Here is an 18,584-nt window from a genome sequence, read left to right on the forward strand (position 1 = left end):
AAAAGTAAGGCATGCCCCTGTTTGATATGGTTGTCTATGTAGGCTCTAAAAGAGAGACACCAGAACTTAATGAGTACTATTTATGTACTGGCGACAGAGCTGACGATAGAAAAATGATAAAGACTGGTCTCGAACAGATATGAAACAACACTAGAAATAAGGCATGTCCTTCCCCGGATTCATGGGCTCAACAACCCGGGGCACGCCCTTCCCCGAAGTCATGAGATTAACAACTCGACCATCTGCGCTGACACAAGTATAAGAAAATAAAGTTGCGTATTAGATAACAACTCTAAATTTTGACCTAGAGGTAAACTTTTGATCATAACAACTGATATCAGAGAAATGTTATGAGTTCAAGTATCCCAAGAAGCATATTTCTATACCTTATGGGGGTTGTTGAGTTAAGCGTACATGAGTGAGAGTAATACTGAGATGAGTGACGTTTTAGAAAAATCTGATTAACTGAGTGAGTTTTAAAAGAAGAACATCATATTTTAACAGATATATAAGAAAATAAAGTTGCACATTAATTAACAGTTGTAACATTTGACCTAATGAAAAATGCTTAATCCTAACCACGCGTATCAATACTTTTTGACATGTGATGGTCACTCCAAATGATAGTGGTACAAAATTTAGAGATCACATCAAAATTTGAGACTATATGTAATATATTTTATAATGAAAATTTATCGTGTTTCACAATAATTTGTTTGATTGGAACTGAAATGATAATTAAAATTTTAATATGATTTATATATTTTTTTATACTAATGAATTCATGATAATAATCTTTTATAATTTAATATTAAATAAAACAAGTGTATTTTAAAGATGTCAATTTCCTCATAATCTGATGAAGAATTCGATATCCGATTTGAATGGATGAGTGTATGGAGAGATTTTTTGGATCCGATTAAATAAATAAGTAATTAAGTATGAGAATTTTGGATTTGGAGATAGAGGTGGAGGTGGAGGTGGAGGTGGAGGTGGGTGTAGTAACATTCTATCCATACTCGACCCGAATACCCGATTAAATATATGTGTGTATGTATTTATTATGTTAAAGAAATTTAATTCTAATTTACTTTTGTTTATTTATGGTAGTTGGATGGAACGAAAATTATTATTATTATATAGTTAATGTTATGTTTATAGGATAATAATGTTGGAATAAATTATTTATAATATTTTATTATTTTTTATATGATTTTTAATTTTTTATTCTTTATCTTTAATTTTTTCTTATGGTTTAATAAGAATTTGGTAAAAAAAAATAATTTTATCGAAGTAATTTGAATTTGAAAAAAAATACAATTGTGAATGGTAATAAAGAATTTGAGTAGGGTATTAATGTTCGATTCCTCGGCCGATATGGAATGAAAGTTGAATTTCCAATTCAGATGATGATAGATATGATGTAAATACAATAAATAAATATGAGAATCGAGACACAACAATCTATCCGAACCCAATACATTATCATTCATAGTGCATGTTCATATAAGATAAAAAAAAAAAAATTACGAAACATATGATCAAATTTGGTCAGTATATAAATAAATAAATAAAAACTCATGTTTAATCATATGGTATCGTAGTTAATTTGAATTCGATTTTATTTAATTTCATTACCAATTACACAACAAATGCTCAACCAACACACTAATAGCAAACACCTTATTCGCATCTTTTAAATAATGTTATTAAGGATCGGTATCTTAATATATTATTTTTTAAAAAAATTGCACTATGTCACTTTCTCTTGTAGCCTTGTCAATATTTTCTTTTTTTTTTCTTAATACAATAAATATTCTTCAAAATGGTTTTATAATCATGACTAAAAATAAAACTTAAATTATATTTTATCTATGTTAACTTTATTTTTATGCTTGATTTTTTTATTTTATCTAATTATATTTTGTACTAGTTATGGCCATATTATCTTTAAATTTGCTATATTTTTTATTATTGTTTTAAATGATTTGAGTATTTTTTTTATTTTGTAATTCTACTTATCATTAAAAAAATAACAAACCGATCTCAATCGCTCAAAACCGCAAAAACAAAATTTATATGTAAAATGGCAATCAAAAAATAAAATATAACGGAACTAAAATTAAAGTTGGAATCAAATATTTTTGGAGCTCGATTGGTACAGTCATACCTTATCAGAATGGGTACCGTATAAATCACATGTTGTTTAAATTTTTTAAATATTTTAATACAAGAGGAAAAAAGGACAAGTAAAGTTAAGCGGTGCCGACGGCAGATGTGAAATTAATGTCCACGCACCTAAAATCCAAACCCTCCAACCCAACAAACAAACAACCTAAAACAACCATAGAGGGAGAAAAAAATATGAAAAATAAAAAAAGAAAAAGAAAAATTCGATCCCATATGGGACCCACCACCGGACTCCAACTCGAAATTCAAATCCAATTAATCACGCTGCACAAAAATCCACAAAAGGAAAATTCATTAATTAATATCCAAAACACACAGAGCACACAGTTGATGAGCAGACACGTCAATGAAATACACATTTACCCGCGACTTCCGTGATTTTGGTCCCCATCGACTCAATTACGTCTATTTCATTTTTCTATTTTTTTTTTTGAAAATAAATAAAATTTACTAGATTCCACCAGGAAAAAAAAGGGGAGTATAAAAATAAAATTTACCAGATTCCACCAGGAAAAAAAAAAAAGGGGGAGGGTGGGTAAAACATATTCATTCAGCCCACTGTTTCTATGAATTACCTGTTAATATCTCGAGCTAATATCTTCAAAGATGATCTAACATATTTATATTCATGAAATGATTACTTTATCTCATATCTAAAATTAAAAAAAAAATTATTAATTATATCAAATAAGATATTTTTTTTTCATAAAAATTGACTCATGAAAATGCTATTTTTGCGAAATATTTTTGCTTTAATATATATTTATATGTTAAAATTTTGGGATCGAATTTGGATACTTTTATTGTAAGAAAATAATTGATAGCTTTAATTGGCAAAAAGCACAATAATTTGACTTTGGCAAAAAAATAATTATTAAAATAATTTATTTAGATATCCGATTAAAGAAGGGAAAAAAAAAAGAGAGTGAATTATTTGAAATGTATTCCCACGTCACCGTCATGTGTTTTCCACTATAAATTTGACCCCATTTCTATTCCTCCGGGCACACCAATCTTCTCTCTAGAAATTTGTCTTGCAAAGGATCGATTATGTTGGATTTTCTTGTTGTTTGAGAAGGGTATCTGAGGTTGTAATGGAGGATTCCAAGGGTAAGAAGCGGTTGCGGGATGAGCCTGTGGATCCCGGGGTGGTGGTGGTGGTGGACTCGCCGGAGGTGAAGCGGCTGAGGGAGAATCTCCTGGACAGTTTGGACGACGACGATGATGAGGCCGAGTTCGGTACCGCGAGTTCGGATCTGGACTCGTTCATGAAGAGCTTCGAGAAGGAGATTGCTTCCGACGGCGGAGACGCGGTGGAGGTGGTGGATCTGGTTTCCGGCTCCGAAGAATCTCGGCCGGAGCTGGGGTACTTGTTGGAGGCTTCCGACGATGATCTAGGCCTGCCGCCGACGACGTCGTCTCCGTGCGCGGCGCAGAAATCTGAGCTGGGATCCGATTTCTGGGGGTTCGAACCGGAGATTCCGGGTTATGATTCGGACGGATACGGGTTCGTTCAGACGGAGAACTTTAGCGGCGGTGACAGTGGATATGTAGCCATTGACGGGTTGTTTGACTATTCGGATATGGGTTTAGGGTCGGGTGACTTTTTGTGGAGACCCGAAAGGATGCCGGCCCAATAGTGTGGGCTTCTTCAATGTTTACTGTTTAGGCAAAGAATATTTGTTAATATAATTTTTTTTTTCCCCTTAACTTTGTTTTAGAAATTTTCAATCGTTTCGAAAATTGAAGATGCACTAATATTTTAGGCAACAACTTTAGAGGGATATTAGAGCCAACAAAAATGCTCGAATAGTCATAATAGAACTTCAAACCTCATCCCAAATATAAAATATGCGAATTGCATGTTAATAAAATAGTGCTTTGTATGTAATTGTTTGAGTTTTTTTTTCTCTTTTTAAATTATTTTTTTTCAGAGAATAAGGGGGCAAGGAAGTGCTTGCTTTGTTTCTAAATGAATATTAGTTTACTTGGCAACGCTTTTAATTCCCATAACAAAGAACTTAAGAAATTCTCGTTAATCTTGACAAAATCATCGGTCGATCCAAAGACGTTATACATCTTTTAGAACATGTCAATCGGTAAAATAAAACTTATAAATAAAATAGAAAATGAACATAAATAAGAGAAGACAGAAAGTTGTGACAAAGAGGAGGTGGAGAGGATAAGGTCATGATACTAGCCTTTCCACAATTAAAACATGCATATGTTTAAATATAAAAACTTTTACAAATCAATTTTATGAGTTAGAATTTTTATTTGAGACGATCGTGAAAAATTATTAATTTTTAGGTTAAAAATATTATTTTTTATGATAAATATGAGAAAAGTTAATCCGTCTCACCAATAAATATGTCAAAAGATGAGTACATCTTTTGTGAGACGAGTTCATGCATCCATGTTTATGAGATGGGGTCGAATTCACTCATATATATATAATGAAAGTAATATTTTTATAAAAAAAAAATAATATTTTTGGTTAATCGAATTGAACCAGAGCTTTATCTCACAAATTAACTTAAAAAATCGTTTCACATGTTTTTTTTGTGTAAAACGATAATAATGAAAGAAAACATAAATGGAGTCAGTGGAAATTATCCCATCAATTTATCTAGTTTATGTATGTATGTTATAATCGAATTTGATGCTCTACTTGTCATTGAAGTGCTTAACACTCATGAGCTAGATTTGTCTAATTTAAGTTTAATTATTGATGATTGTAAAAGACTATTGTTTGATGTTCCCGTCTATAGATTTGTTTTATGAAATGATCAGCGAATCAAGCTGCACATGTTCTTGCTATGAGAGTTGTTTCTATGTCTGACCCGATAGGATGAATCTCTCCTAATCCTATTTTTTTATCTGATGTAATTGTCCCTGATTTGGTATGATATAAAAGTCTTGTTTGTTTTTTTCAAAAAATATATATATTTGTATATACTTTATTGTGAGAGAACATATTTTTAGCCCACTTTGGTTAGAATATTAGCTAATTAACGTTCTTGTTGCTTGTTAGAGTTCGGATAGTGGGTGACGATTTATGTTTAACAAATCAGTCTCGATCATTGTTTACCTAAAAACGTGTCTAGATCATCTTTACCTAAAAACGTGGCTAAAAGATTAGTTGATTTTTATTGAAGTTGAAGAAACTTCTTGATTTCCAAATTGCTATTTTTTTTTTAGTATAAATACATGGGCAAAATCCCGGTTCAGTACTAAATATTTGGACACATTCCCGGTTTAGTCTTAAATGTTTGGACGTTCCCGGTTTGGTCTTAAATGTTTCCCAAAAGTTCCCGGTTCAGTCCTAAATATTTATACGTTTTCGGTTTGGTCCTAAATGTTTTCAAAAAGTTTCCGGTTCAGTCCTAAATATTTTTACATTGCCTATTTCATGCCAAATATTTCTCAAAAGTTCCCGGTTTGATCATTCCATCTACTTGTGTGTTAAAACTAACACCGCGTAGTGTTATATAATTTATGATTGAGTTTTATATTATTTATTATATATTTAATATTAAACAAGTTGTAAATAAAATACAAATTTATTAGAGTTTTTATCCAAATTTAAATCAATTTTACACAATGTTCAAAATTAAAATATTAAATTCATGATGCTAAAAAATAAAAACTTAAATAAAATAAACAAAATTTGAGGAATTAAAATTTAATGATGTTATTTCACATTTTTATTAATTTTGTTATATTCTCTTCATGATGGTTGCACATTTAAAAAAAAAATTGGAGGTTGGAAAAAGATATATATCATTTTAAAACTTTTTTTATAATTTAAAAAATTAGTATTTGAAAAAAAATTACTATTAAATAAAACTTAATTTCATATCACTACTTCAACGGTGGTCAAATAATTCATTATATTTTCTCAATTGTTAAGCATAAATATACTTCTCCTGAATTTTTTTTTGAAATTTTCAAATATTTTGTGAAATAAGTAATACTAGTTATTTGCTAAAACATTTGTTTATTTGTTTGCGATTAATAATGTTTTTAACTATAAGATTGCACGGTTCAATTATTTTTTTATTCTATAATTTTATTTTGTATAATTTATATTATATTTTTATTTAAAATTTATTATTATTATTATTATTATCTTTTATTTTATTTAATTTTGTCTTTTGTTTGTAATTTTTTTTTATTACGCTTTGTTTGTAGATGGAAGGACCAAATCGAGAATTTTTGGAAAATATTTAGGACGAAATCTTGAACGTAAAACATTTAGGGCTGAACTGGAAACTTTTTAAAACATTTGGGACCAAACCGGGAACATAAAAACATTTAGGACTGAACCGAAAATTTTTGGAAAACATTTGGGACCAAACCGGGAACATTGAAACATTAAGGACGGAACCAAGAATGTGTCCAAACATTTAGGACTGAACCGGGATTTTTCCCATAAATACATCGGATATCAAATTACGTTTAACAAATTAGTGTCGATCATTGTTTACCTAAAAACGTGTTTAGATCATCTTTACCTAAAAACGTGGCTAAAAAAATTAGTTGATTTTTATTGAAGTTGAAGAAACTTCTTGATTTACAAATTGCTAGTTTTTTTAGTACAAGTACATCGGATATCAAATTACATTAAATTGTAACACTAAAGAATGAAACTGTCCGCACAACCGACAGGACTTGAACATGACTCGAGAAAAAAATAACTAAATCAACCTAAATAAATTAGAAAACTAATCCGCAGTCACCGAAAATCAAACTTGAGACCTCTTGGTCCCAGGGTATCAGTCTTGGCCTAGTGGCCAAGACCTCATTGGCTACAAATTTCTAGTTACCTTCAAGCAAATTGAACTTTTAAGTTCCAATCCAAATTTTTTCAATTTTGCGTGTAACTTTCACTTTAGATTGGCTTTATCAAAAGTTCGAAACTCGAACAAAACATGGGGAAACATAAGTTTTTAAAATCAGATAATACATTTTAATTTGATTTGACCCATCCGGAGCCATAAGCCAACACTCGAATTATATGCATGAAATTGCTACTCTACTAAAACAAAGTTTAATTCAACTCCATTCTCGCGGCATGAAAGTGAAAATACGTTAATTTCGAAAATAAATTAAGAAATTAATCTGTTGATGCATGAAATTGCTACTCTACTAAAACAAAGTTTAATTCAAGTCCATTCTCGCGGTGTGAAAGTAAAAATAAGTTAATTTCGAAAATAAATTAAGAAATTAACCCGTAGTCAGCAGGAATCGAACTTGAGATCAAGTGGCCTGAAGGTCTCATGCCTCAATCTTGGCCACTAGGCCAAGACCTCATTGGCTACAAATTTCTAGTTACCTTCAAGCAAATTGAACTTTTAAGTTCCGATCCAAATTTTCACACGTTTATATATATATATATATATATATATATATATATATATATACAATTTTGCTATCATGCCCACTCACCGTGCCCACCTAATGTGCCCACCATGAGGTGGCACTCAACTATTGGATGTGATGAATTGTGCGTCCAATAGTTGAGTGCCACCTCATGGTGGGCACATTAGGTGGGCACTGTGGGTGGGCAGGATAGCAAAACTCTATATATATATATATATATATATATATATATATATATATATATATATATATATAGTGTTATTTGCACCAAACACCCCTGTGAAATATTGAAAATGCACACTTCACCCCTGTGAAATTTTAATAGACATCTTCAACCCTAACATTTTAACAAATTAGCACACTCGCTCCTTCAGATGAGTGATTGTTGCGCACGCGCCCCTCATGCTACTGGGCAAAAATTTTGATATTTTTTTTTGCACCAAATACCCCTGTGAAATATAAAAAATGCATATTTAACCCCTGTGAAAATAATTTTTAAATCTATTCAACCCATAATACATAATTTTTATTAAAATCTAATTATAAAATATTTAGCAAACACTTTTCATTTTATTAATTTTATTTTTTATTTTAAATTTAAATTTATTATGATTATATAATTATTTTCTAAAAAATATTATTATTTTATCTTTTTATCAATATTTTATTAAACTTTCTTCTTGTTTCCAACTTTTCAATTAAAAATACATTCATAAACGAGATTTAAATACCTAAAATTACCAAAATATTAAATCAAAATGATAATTTCATGCATATTACTTTTCAATTTAGGATTATAGATTTTTGAACCAAAATCTAAATTTTTTAAAATGCATTGCAGAATTTGCATTAAATAATAATACACAATATTTATTAAGATCTAATTATAAAATATTTTTAAAACATTTTTAATTTTATTTATTTTTAATTTTTAATTTAAATTTTTAATTTTTAATTAATTTATTTCTAAAAAAATTATTACTTTATCTCGTTATCATTATTTTATCAAATCACTTCGTGTTTTCAATTTTTTTCATTAAACATGATTCATAAATAAGGATTTAAATATCTAAAAATACCAAAATATTGAACCAAATGATAAGTTCATGAATGTTACCTTTTTGATTTATTATTATATAAGCATATTATTTTTTTATTATTTATTACAAATTGTGCAATGCATATTTTCGAAAAATTTAAATTTAGTTCAATAATATATAGTCCTAAATCGAAAATGCAATATGTTTAAACTTATCGGTTTAGTTCAATATTTTGGTATTTAAAATTATTTAAATACTTGTTTATGAATGCATGTTTAATGAAAAAGTTGGAAACAAGAAAAATGTTTAATAAAATAATGATAACAAGATAAAATAATAATATTTTTTAAAAAATAATTATATAATCATAATAAATTTAAAATTAAAAATAAATTTAATAAAACAAAAAGTGTTTGCTAAATATTTTATAATTAGATTTTAATAAAAATTGTGTATTATGGGTTGAATAGATTTAAAAATTATTTTCACAGGGGTCAAATATGCATTTTTTATATTTCACAGGGGTATTTGGTGCAAAAAAAATATCAAAATCTTTGCCCAGTCGCATGAGGGGCGCGTTCGCAACAATAACTCATCTGAAGGGGCGAGTGTGCTAATTTTTTAAAAGGTTAGGGTTAAAGATGCCTATCAAAATTTCACATGAGAGAAGTGTGCATTTTCAATATTTCACAGGGATGTTTGGTGCAAATAACTATATATATATATATATATATATATATATATATATATAATTTCTTCAATTTTGAACGTAACTTTCACTTTAGATTGGCTTTATCAAAAGTTCGAAACTCGAACAAAACATGGGGAAACATAAGTTTTTTAAAATCAGATAATACATTTTAATTTGATTTGACCCATCCATATATATATACATATATATATATATACATATATATATATATATAATTTCGTCAATTTTGAACGTAACTTTCACTTTAGATTGGCTTTATCAAAAGTTCGAAACTCGAACAAAACATGGGGAAACATAAGTTTTTTAAAATCAGATAATACATTTTAATTTGATTTGACCCATCCGGAGCCATAAGCGAACACTCGAATTATATGCATGAAATTGCTACTACTAAAACAAAGTTTAATTCAAGTCCATTCTCGCGTGAAAGTGTAAACAAAGCCTTTTAGTATGAAAGCAACCACAAGTCATAGCATTAGCACGAATCCCTACGTAACAAAATGGCAAAACAATCAACTTCCACATAAGATTTTTTTTACCTGATAAAAAAAATAGAAACAGGTTCCTATTTGGATATAAGAGTGAAAACATATTTTATTATTGTTATTGTACAAATATTAAAAAAGAGAAGTATGGTAAAAGCACAAAATCCAAGTTTTTAACTTGGTTCTGGATTGCATTGAAAAATATTCAAGTACTTTTTCAAAAGAAAAGCACAATCACACGCATTATTTTTTACATATAAAAACACACATTATACTTGCACAAAGCATCCTAAAGCCAAGCCCACTCTTTATTCTAGCAGACGTTGGATTTGAGGTGCGTGTGAGAATAAAGATAAAAGTCGCCAACAAAGTTAAATGCCCTGATATCTGAATTGTATTCGAAATGAGAATAATTTAATAAAAGTTTCAAATGCTTTGTTTCAAAATTTGTTATTGCTCGCTCCATCGTATAATATCTAAAGAAAGAAGAACACAAGGAAATACCAAAAAATAAAAAATCAGTGGTGAGCTCTAAATAGCCGCATCCGGTTCATTAAAATATACCTCTTTGACTCGCCTCTACCAAATTAAACCATGTTCTACATCGTCAAGCTTTCCGGTTTCTCAACTATCTTTGAGAATGTTTGAAGGAAAGCAGCCAAGTCCGCACCATAGATGATTCTGTGATCGGCGGTCACATTCACCTGAAATGGCACACGAAAATCATTTACCTAATGTTGTATCCCAGAAAAATAATATTACACACAACCACTTCTATTGGGAAGCCCATCGTTTCAATCGGTAAATAATACAGAGATATGTCACAGCTTGACGAGGTGGTTCTTACGAGTTAGGCAGAAGTTCTTTTATTCAATATCCAACATAAAAACCCACTAGCACAGCAGATTTGTCTACTACCTTTACGGCTTTACCCATATGTTGTCGATGATAAAGATTAAAGGATGAGGCGGCAAATTTCTATATCAGGAATAGAGGCCATTGTCTGATTTAATATAGGCATAGCAGTAATTTGCCGCTCTGTACACAGATTGAATGTGATTAAATTCTTCACAACAGTTTTTACAACGTCAAAGTATTGGTGCCTCCTCAAATACTAACTTCCCATTTAATATTCAGGCAAGTCAGTATCTAACAAACATGTCCCAGGAAAGGGTAAAGCTGCACCCAAGTGATTTCCCAGGTCAAACATGACCGGCAAGTAATATATTTGAAATGAATTGTTGTAAATGTGGGAAAAGAAAAGAGCAATGTAACTCAGAGAAAAGCAGCAGGTTGCAGCATAAAAAAGTGATATGCTCAACTATATGCACCATATAGCACAACATCTTTTGATGCCAAATGTTAAACTTACCAGCATCTTGTTTTTAACACTAAAGAATCCATCTTTATCGGCACTGACAGTGGGTTTTGATGCTCCAACAGCCATAATAGCCCCCTGATTACCATCAAAAGTACTTTAAAAATTGCAATACATATCATGTGGACAAAATTTCTCTGGTATGCAATCTCATTTCTCACCTGGCCTGGAGGGAGAATAGCATCAAACCTATCCACTCCAAACATGCCCAAATTTGATAATGTGAAAGTCCCTAAGGTTCAAAAACCATTTATAACTCGGTAATCACACAACTATGAATCTCAAAACCGTACATGACCTTGTTACAAGGATTTTTAATATTGAAGTACCTGAATTGTATTCATGGGGCTGAAGTTGCTTCGCACGAGCCTTTTCCACAAGCTCCTTCCATTTTTTAGACAACAGATAAAGATCCATCTATATGAAGCAAAGACAAGTCAAAATCATCAAAAACTTCAATGTTTCTTAAGCTACTGCTAACAAGGACGGGGTTGATCAAATTTCACTCCTATGTTACCTTGTCCGCGTCCTGAAGAACCGGGGTGATCAATCCACCATGAATCGCCACAGCGACTGCAATATTTATATTGCTATTGTAAGTAAAACTTTTCCCATCTTTGCACGTTGCGTTCACCACAGGATGCTGAACCAACGCCATAGCCGCAGCTTTTGCTAACAAGGCCGTCATGGTCACACCCTTCGGCTTCACCTATCATAGTGGATAAAATTGCAATATTTGACTCATATTTCCACTTACATAAGTTTTCTATCCGACTTATCATAAATACAAAATTATTTCCCAATTCACAACAATTCATACCATAATCCAAGAATTTAACTCCCATTTCAGTTTGTCTACTGTTGACATCACTTCTTCTGAAAGGTTATATGACTTCCATAAAGAATGCAACGAATGCATGCCACATGGCCACTACTCAATTAAATTTACTTGAATCTTTGTAACAAATAAGCTAAGATGATTGATTTTAATCAAATGCTTCAACGACTAGGGATCGATCTAAATAATCATGCTAATTCCAACAGGGTAACTTCTAATAAAAAAAAAATATGTACCTTTTCATAGAGAGCATCGAGGGCATCAGTACCAACAGGATATCCAACTCTGAAAGTGGGCACACTCAAACTCTCCACCATATTCTTCGACACTGCAGCCTGCATTGTAGTGAACGGCACCACACTCGATCCAGGAATCTCCGGAAAACTAGCTGGAGCCTTTGGCGGAGATGCAGGAGATGGAGCAGCAGCAGCAGCAGGCACGGCCACATTACTCTTCGGGATGGTAGTAATTCCTGCAGCCTTCTCCACATCCTCCGGCGTTATCCTCCCAAACGGACCCGTTCCCACGATCTTATTAATATCCACCTTATGCTGTTTGGCCAATTTCTTCGCATAAGGTGTTGCCACCAACTTCCCCGGAGTAGTGGGGGCAGTAGCCACTGTCTGAGCGGGAGCTGGTGCAGGAGCAGGAATTGGAACGGGAGCAGAATCCTCGACTTTTGGAGCTGAACTGGCGGGAGCTCCAGTCGAATGCGACGCGGCTTTAGCCTTGGCTTCAGCGATTTCATCCTCAGTTTCAGCCAATAGCCCAATCGGCGAGCCAACCGGAGCCGTCTCACCTTCATTAACAACAATTGCAGCCAAAATGCCATCGTAGAACGTCTCCACATCCATATCGGCTTTATCAGATTCCACGACGACGACGGATTCCCCCTTGGAGAGCATATCGCCTTCGGATTTAATCCAGCTAACGATCTTGCCCTCGGTCATGGTAGAGCTGAGAGCAGGCATGAAAATCTCACGGATCTTGGCGCGCACGGTGGGAATGCGAGATGAGGAAGACTTAGGTCGGAAGAAGAAAATGGAGGGGAGTAGAAAGGGAGCGGTGGAGGAGAGTGAGGATGAGGAGGAGAGCGACGGGGCTTTGGGGCACACAAGCGAAGCCATGGCGGCGGCGGAGGAGGAGGAGCGATGGGTGATCGGGAGTGGAGTGTGGGAGATGGGATTGTATAGTGGTTGGGGTGGAGAAGACGAGGAACACTTCGTTCGGACTTGGCATCGACTTCTCCGCCTACCTGCACCAAATGGTCCCACAGGATAAACATGTCAATTTACTTTGTAAAATTATTTTTATTCATTTTTATTTTTAGTATCACAAATTCAAATGATTTTTTTTTTTTGTTTTATCAAATCTAAAACAAAATATATATATATATATATAATATAATAAATTCACATAATCCAAATATAAAATAAAAACACTATATAAAATCAAAAAACATGAATGTCAATACCCCATGAATCCCTAAATTCAACAATAAACAAAGATAATAAACTAAAATTACATGTTGAATCAGTATTTCAGATCATTACCAGTAGAACTGTTAGACTTGTGTGTGTCTCTAAACTTTGATTAGGCCCCTGCTTCTTTGTTATTCTTCTTGGATCAGGCCCTGAGTTGGTATGTCATTTGGGCTCTCAAAGGCGGTTGGAAAAGCTGTTACATTGGATAGTTGGCAACCGGATACCAAACCAGCTAGTGCATGGATTGCTTTGATTAGTGTATATGCTACCGGTTCCTAAAGTGGTACTATGAGGAGCTGGAAACTTCAAGGAAAGGGAGATCTCGACACATAAGAAAGGAATACACACAGAGCAAAGAAGAAAGGAAGAGAATCAATTCGAAGATAACAGAATCAAAGAAGCAAGAATAGGAGCCAAGAGTTTGATTAAACTTGTTGTATTCTTGGTTGTATTCTGGAAACACTGATTGTAGTTGATTGATCTTCATTATTGGTTAATCAATAAAAAAAAAAAATGGTTATGGTGTTCTTCCGTGGATGTAAGCCTGCAAAGATGGCTGAACCACGTAATCACTAGTGTCATTATCTTGATTACTCAAATTGCTTGCATACTCAAGGTTGTGTTCTGTGTTAGTTCATGTTGCTAAATATTGGTGAATTCTTGATATTTGTTGTGTGATTGCAATAAGGAGGTGATCGAGATATAATAAGAAAGTGAGTTATACTTCAGAGTGTTAATAGATTTCATTGTTTCAATCTACAAGAACAAATAAAGATAATGAACTACATTGTACAAATCATGCATTGAAATTTGATTGATGAATTTTGAAAGAATTTCATGCGCTTCCTTCAACCCTAATGCTTAATCAATAGCAAAGAGAACGTGTACGTTGAAGCAGGAATTTTGATATATATATCCAGTGGTTAATATAGGGGAAAATTTCGGTTCAGTCATACATATTTGATCATTTTCCCATTTCAGTTATAAATGTTTAAACTTTCTTTTGGTTCAAGTCATAAATATTTTAAGGTTCTCGGTTCTGTCTCAAATACTTCCAAAAACTGGCCGGTTTAGTCCATATGTCACCTTGTTTGTTAAAAATAACAATGACAAGCTAATCAAAAACCCAAAAAAATGACTGGTTTAGTCCTTCTATCACTTTGTTCGTTAAAACTAACATTGACAAGCAAATAAAAAGCACAAAACCAATATCACAAAGTTTTAATTTCATTCTCCAACATTTTTTTTCTTTCTCGACACACTATCTGTCCATCAACAAAGAGAACTCTGTTTTCTAAAACGAACCATGTGGAGCTACTGCTTCTTTCACAAAGCCAGGTTTGTGGACTTCGTCTCTCACATTTTTTTCTCATTGGACTGGGTCTACGAAGACCATTGTCTATTACAATATGAGAAAATTTTCATGCATAGGTTTATTAAAAAATTGATTTTTCTATATTTTAGCTCAGCGTTGATAGTTACTTGTTTGTATTGTAGGCTTTGGTATACGATTTTCCACCAAAAGATCTTTAAAAGAAGTAGTGGCAGTTGAAGCATTATCCGGTAGTAAATTCCTAGTGAACCGTTAATTCAAACAAATTTTATATACAAAAAAGCCGAAGATATATACATGCTAGACAATACATCGTTGATTTCATTCCAAGAGGGAAAGATGAAATTGAAATAAGAAAAACTTGTGTGAGTAAGAAAGAAGAAACCGATCAATATTTAGAGTGTTACACAAATTAAGGATTTAAGATTTCAGTTTTGAGCTTTAAAGAGGGGTTATCGTTAGTTTTAGGCCCCGTTTGGTTTCAAAAGTCAGGCCAAAAAAGCATTTTTTTAAGTGTTTTTCAGTTAACAAGGTGTTTGGTTGACCAAAAAAGTGCTTATATAGCACTTTTTTGAGTCAAAATTAGAGCTTTTTTAAAAGCCAAAAATTGTAACTTTTAAAAGCATTTATTTTAAAAAATCTCTACAAAATCCAAACGGGCTCTTAATGAGCAAAGTGGCGGAAGGACCCAAATCAGGCATTTTTGGAACATTTGGAACGAAACCAGGGATATTGGAATATTTAATACTGAACCAGAAGAAAGGCCAAACATTTAGGATAGAACCCGAATTTTTCCTGTTAATATGCATATCCATAAATATTTGAAAGCACAACTTTAACAAAAATTAGGGTGAATTCTCGGTTTAGTCCCATATATTTGACCATTTTTCCGGTTAAGTACTAAATATTTTGATGTTCCTTGTTTAGTCCAAAACTTTTCAAAAATTAGTCCGAGTTGATCATTCCGTCAATTTAATAGTTAAGATTAACAAAAAAAGACTTGATTCAGTCCTAGATGATTGACTCTTTTCTCGGCTTGGTCCTAAATATTTCAGAGTTCCCGATTTAGTCCTAACTGTTTGTAAATTTTGATTGAGTTGGCTCTTCCATCGATTTTGACCGAGTTGGCCTCAAAATGACTAAATCGAAATTATGAAAAATCCCTTATTGAAAAAATTGAAACCATAATTCTAAATAATTTTAATGGCAAGAAAAAAAAAATCTACGAACAAGAATACGAAAGTCAACCAAATAACGACACATATCTATATAAAAAAAAGTGATTTTAAAATTTTATTTTTTTTGAAAAAAAGCCTAAATTTATATAAATGTACGAATCCGATAATAAGAAAATGTGGTTAGCGTATGAAATAGAAAGCCATATTTAACTAATAGAGATAACTTTTATACAGTAAAAGAGTCAGTTTCATTCTCAAATTTGAGCCAAATTTATGAGTATGATAGCAATGAGAAAGAAATTTTTTTCCCTGCTCGAATTAGATTAGAAATTAGCGCATCTGATTTGAGTTTTGAATATTTTAGTGATATGATTATCATATGTTATGTTTATGCTTAGTTTTAGTCGTTAAATTGACAAAAAGACTAACTCAGTCAAAATTTATAAATGTTTAGGACTAAATCGGCAATGTCGAAACGTTTGTGACCAAACTGGGAAATTAAGAAGCCAAATATCTGGGACTAAACTGTGTTTTTTACCGTTACATATCATGTATACTGTTAGGTTTAACGGTTAATTTGACGGAAGGACTAATTCGGTCAACATCTGTAAACGTTTAGGACTAGTCAAAATATTTGTGACTAAATCGAGAAAGGAACCAAATATTTGGGATTGAACCGGGTTTTTTTCCCAAAAATTAAGTTAAAAAAAACACAATTACTATTAAAAAAACATTAATATGAAAAAATGTAAGGAACCTTGAGATGAGATATCGGATTCCCTATTCTTGCAAGCTAAAACAGATATGGAAAAAAGAATCATATGCATTAAATTGAAAAAAAAAAACAAGAAAAAATTTTTTTGAGAGGAGAAAACGAGAGAACGAACATTTGGGAGAGTTTTCGGGATCGCGTACGGCGTGAGGAGAAAGCCAAGAGATAGATTCAAATTACTGATTCCATTCTTCTCTTATAGCGATGACAACAGGATTGTTGGGATAGAAATGAGAGAGATATAAGAAATTAGGGTTAACGGAGAAAAGAATGACTCATTTACCACTTGACCCAATCCGGTACTTGTTTTACCTATATTGACTCTTGTTTTTCCCATAAAACATCAAAAAACACCTCATAACTTTTAAAGATCATACTTAAAGTACACTTTTAAAAAAAATCAAAACAATCTATAAAAATTTTACAGAACCACATAATTTAATTTTTTTTCATTTATAAAACATTAAATAAACATTTTTAAATTACACGTCCAAACAAAACCTAATTCAATATAGCAGATTAATTGTTTTTTTTATATATAGATTTTAAAGGTGGATGTATGGATTTGAGATGACGGATTCTGAATTCAATTCATATCAAGTTACGTGAAATTGTAATTATAATGAGTTTGAAATGGCACTATGACAAGAATGGTGCATCGAAATGGAATAATGTATTAATGTAACTAATTTTGTTGTTCTATTCTCGTGTAAAATTATATATTTACACTTACAGTCTAATAAAGTAATAATGAACCAGAATAACTATCTTGTCTTGGTAATTTTAATGAATGGACAAAACTATTCTTTTGTTTTGTTCAATAAAAATTATTGTAATAAATTCTATGAATAAAAATTATTTTAGAAAATTTTAATGAATATATGGACCCGAATCAAGGCAGCCCATAGTTAACGGACGGAACTTCCAGGCCAATAATTTTATGAGATTCCCTATTTGGGCCTCATTAATAATCCTCAACAATTTGACTTTTTAAAAAAATGAGTAGGCTCATAATTTTTTAATAAAGTTTTGAGTCAGTTTTCAGATTGGTTGTATGGTTAATCTGATTTGTAAACAAGTACAACTCATATATTCTTACGATTACGCAGAAAATGTAGGATTCATTTATTGTATGTGAAAGGAAAATGTGTCCCCGATAATAAACATAATTTCTAGTCACTTATTTCTTTTTAGAATTAAATTCTAAATATAAGTTTTGCCTTTTTTTAACTCTTTTTTATCCATAATTATATATATAGATTGTTATTTTTTATCAAGTGATATGATATCTTTTATTTGAAGAGATTTTGAACGAGAAAAATAGCAGAGCTTTCACAGAAAGCTAAAGAAGAATTCTAAAGACCAAGCAATCAAAGATCACATATTTCGGTCGAAGAATTCTCGCCGATTTCTGGTGTAGTTCGACATGTTTGGAAACACTCGAACATAACATCATGGTCACTTCATTTTGAAGATCTTTTGAGCTTATCCTGACGGTTGTGTTTCTGTTTCTCACCCACTTATTTTTCTATATTCTTATTATAGTTTTTAGGTTGTAGTTTTAATATCTCAATTGTTTGAGATATTTGATTTTTATTTTACACTCTATAGTTTTTCGTTTTCAATCTAGTACTGAATTTAGGGTGTTGTTAGGATTTCTCAATGTGTTGAGAATCTAACTTTGATAGGTTTACTAGGATTGATTTTTGTAATTTAACATTATTTTGTCTCACTCTTTCTCAGCTTGGTTTCTCAAGTGCCTAAATCCACCATTTCCACTACATGTAAC

The 18,584-nt window shown here is 31.7% G+C and overlaps 2 protein-coding genes across 2 annotated transcripts; one reads left to right on the forward strand and one right to left on the reverse strand.

The window, feature by feature from the left end:
- The first annotated feature begins 3,187 nt into the window (after window positions 1-3,187).
- Window positions 3,188-3,963, forward strand: LOC140875430 (uncharacterized). The gene has a single exon (XM_073279107.1). The coding sequence runs from the start codon at window positions 3,285-3,287 to the stop codon at window positions 3,828-3,830; it is 546 nt and encodes a 181-aa protein (XP_073135208.1). The 5' UTR covers window positions 3,188-3,284; the 3' UTR covers window positions 3,831-3,963.
- A 6,241-nt stretch (window positions 3,964-10,204) lies between these two features.
- Window positions 10,205-13,275, reverse strand: LOC140888970 (dihydrolipoyllysine-residue acetyltransferase component 4 of pyruvate dehydrogenase complex, chloroplastic-like). Its single transcript, XM_073296667.1, has 6 exons — window positions 12,265-13,275; window positions 11,708-11,899; window positions 11,520-11,607; window positions 11,352-11,422; window positions 11,185-11,268; window positions 10,205-10,516 (listed from the first exon to the last, which is right to left on the reverse strand). Exons 1-6 carry the CDS (start codon window positions 13,153-13,155, stop codon window positions 10,412-10,414), a joined length of 1,431 nt encoding a protein of 476 aa, XP_073152768.1. The 5' UTR covers window positions 13,156-13,275; the 3' UTR covers window positions 10,205-10,411.
- Window positions 13,276-18,584: the final 5,309 nt, after the last annotated feature.

The sequence above is a fragment of the Henckelia pumila genome, chromosome 1 (genome assembly GCF_033568475.1).
Source record: "Henckelia pumila isolate YLH828 chromosome 1, ASM3356847v2, whole genome shotgun sequence".
Taxonomy (NCBI): Eukaryota; Viridiplantae; Streptophyta; class Magnoliopsida; order Lamiales; family Gesneriaceae; genus Henckelia; species Henckelia pumila.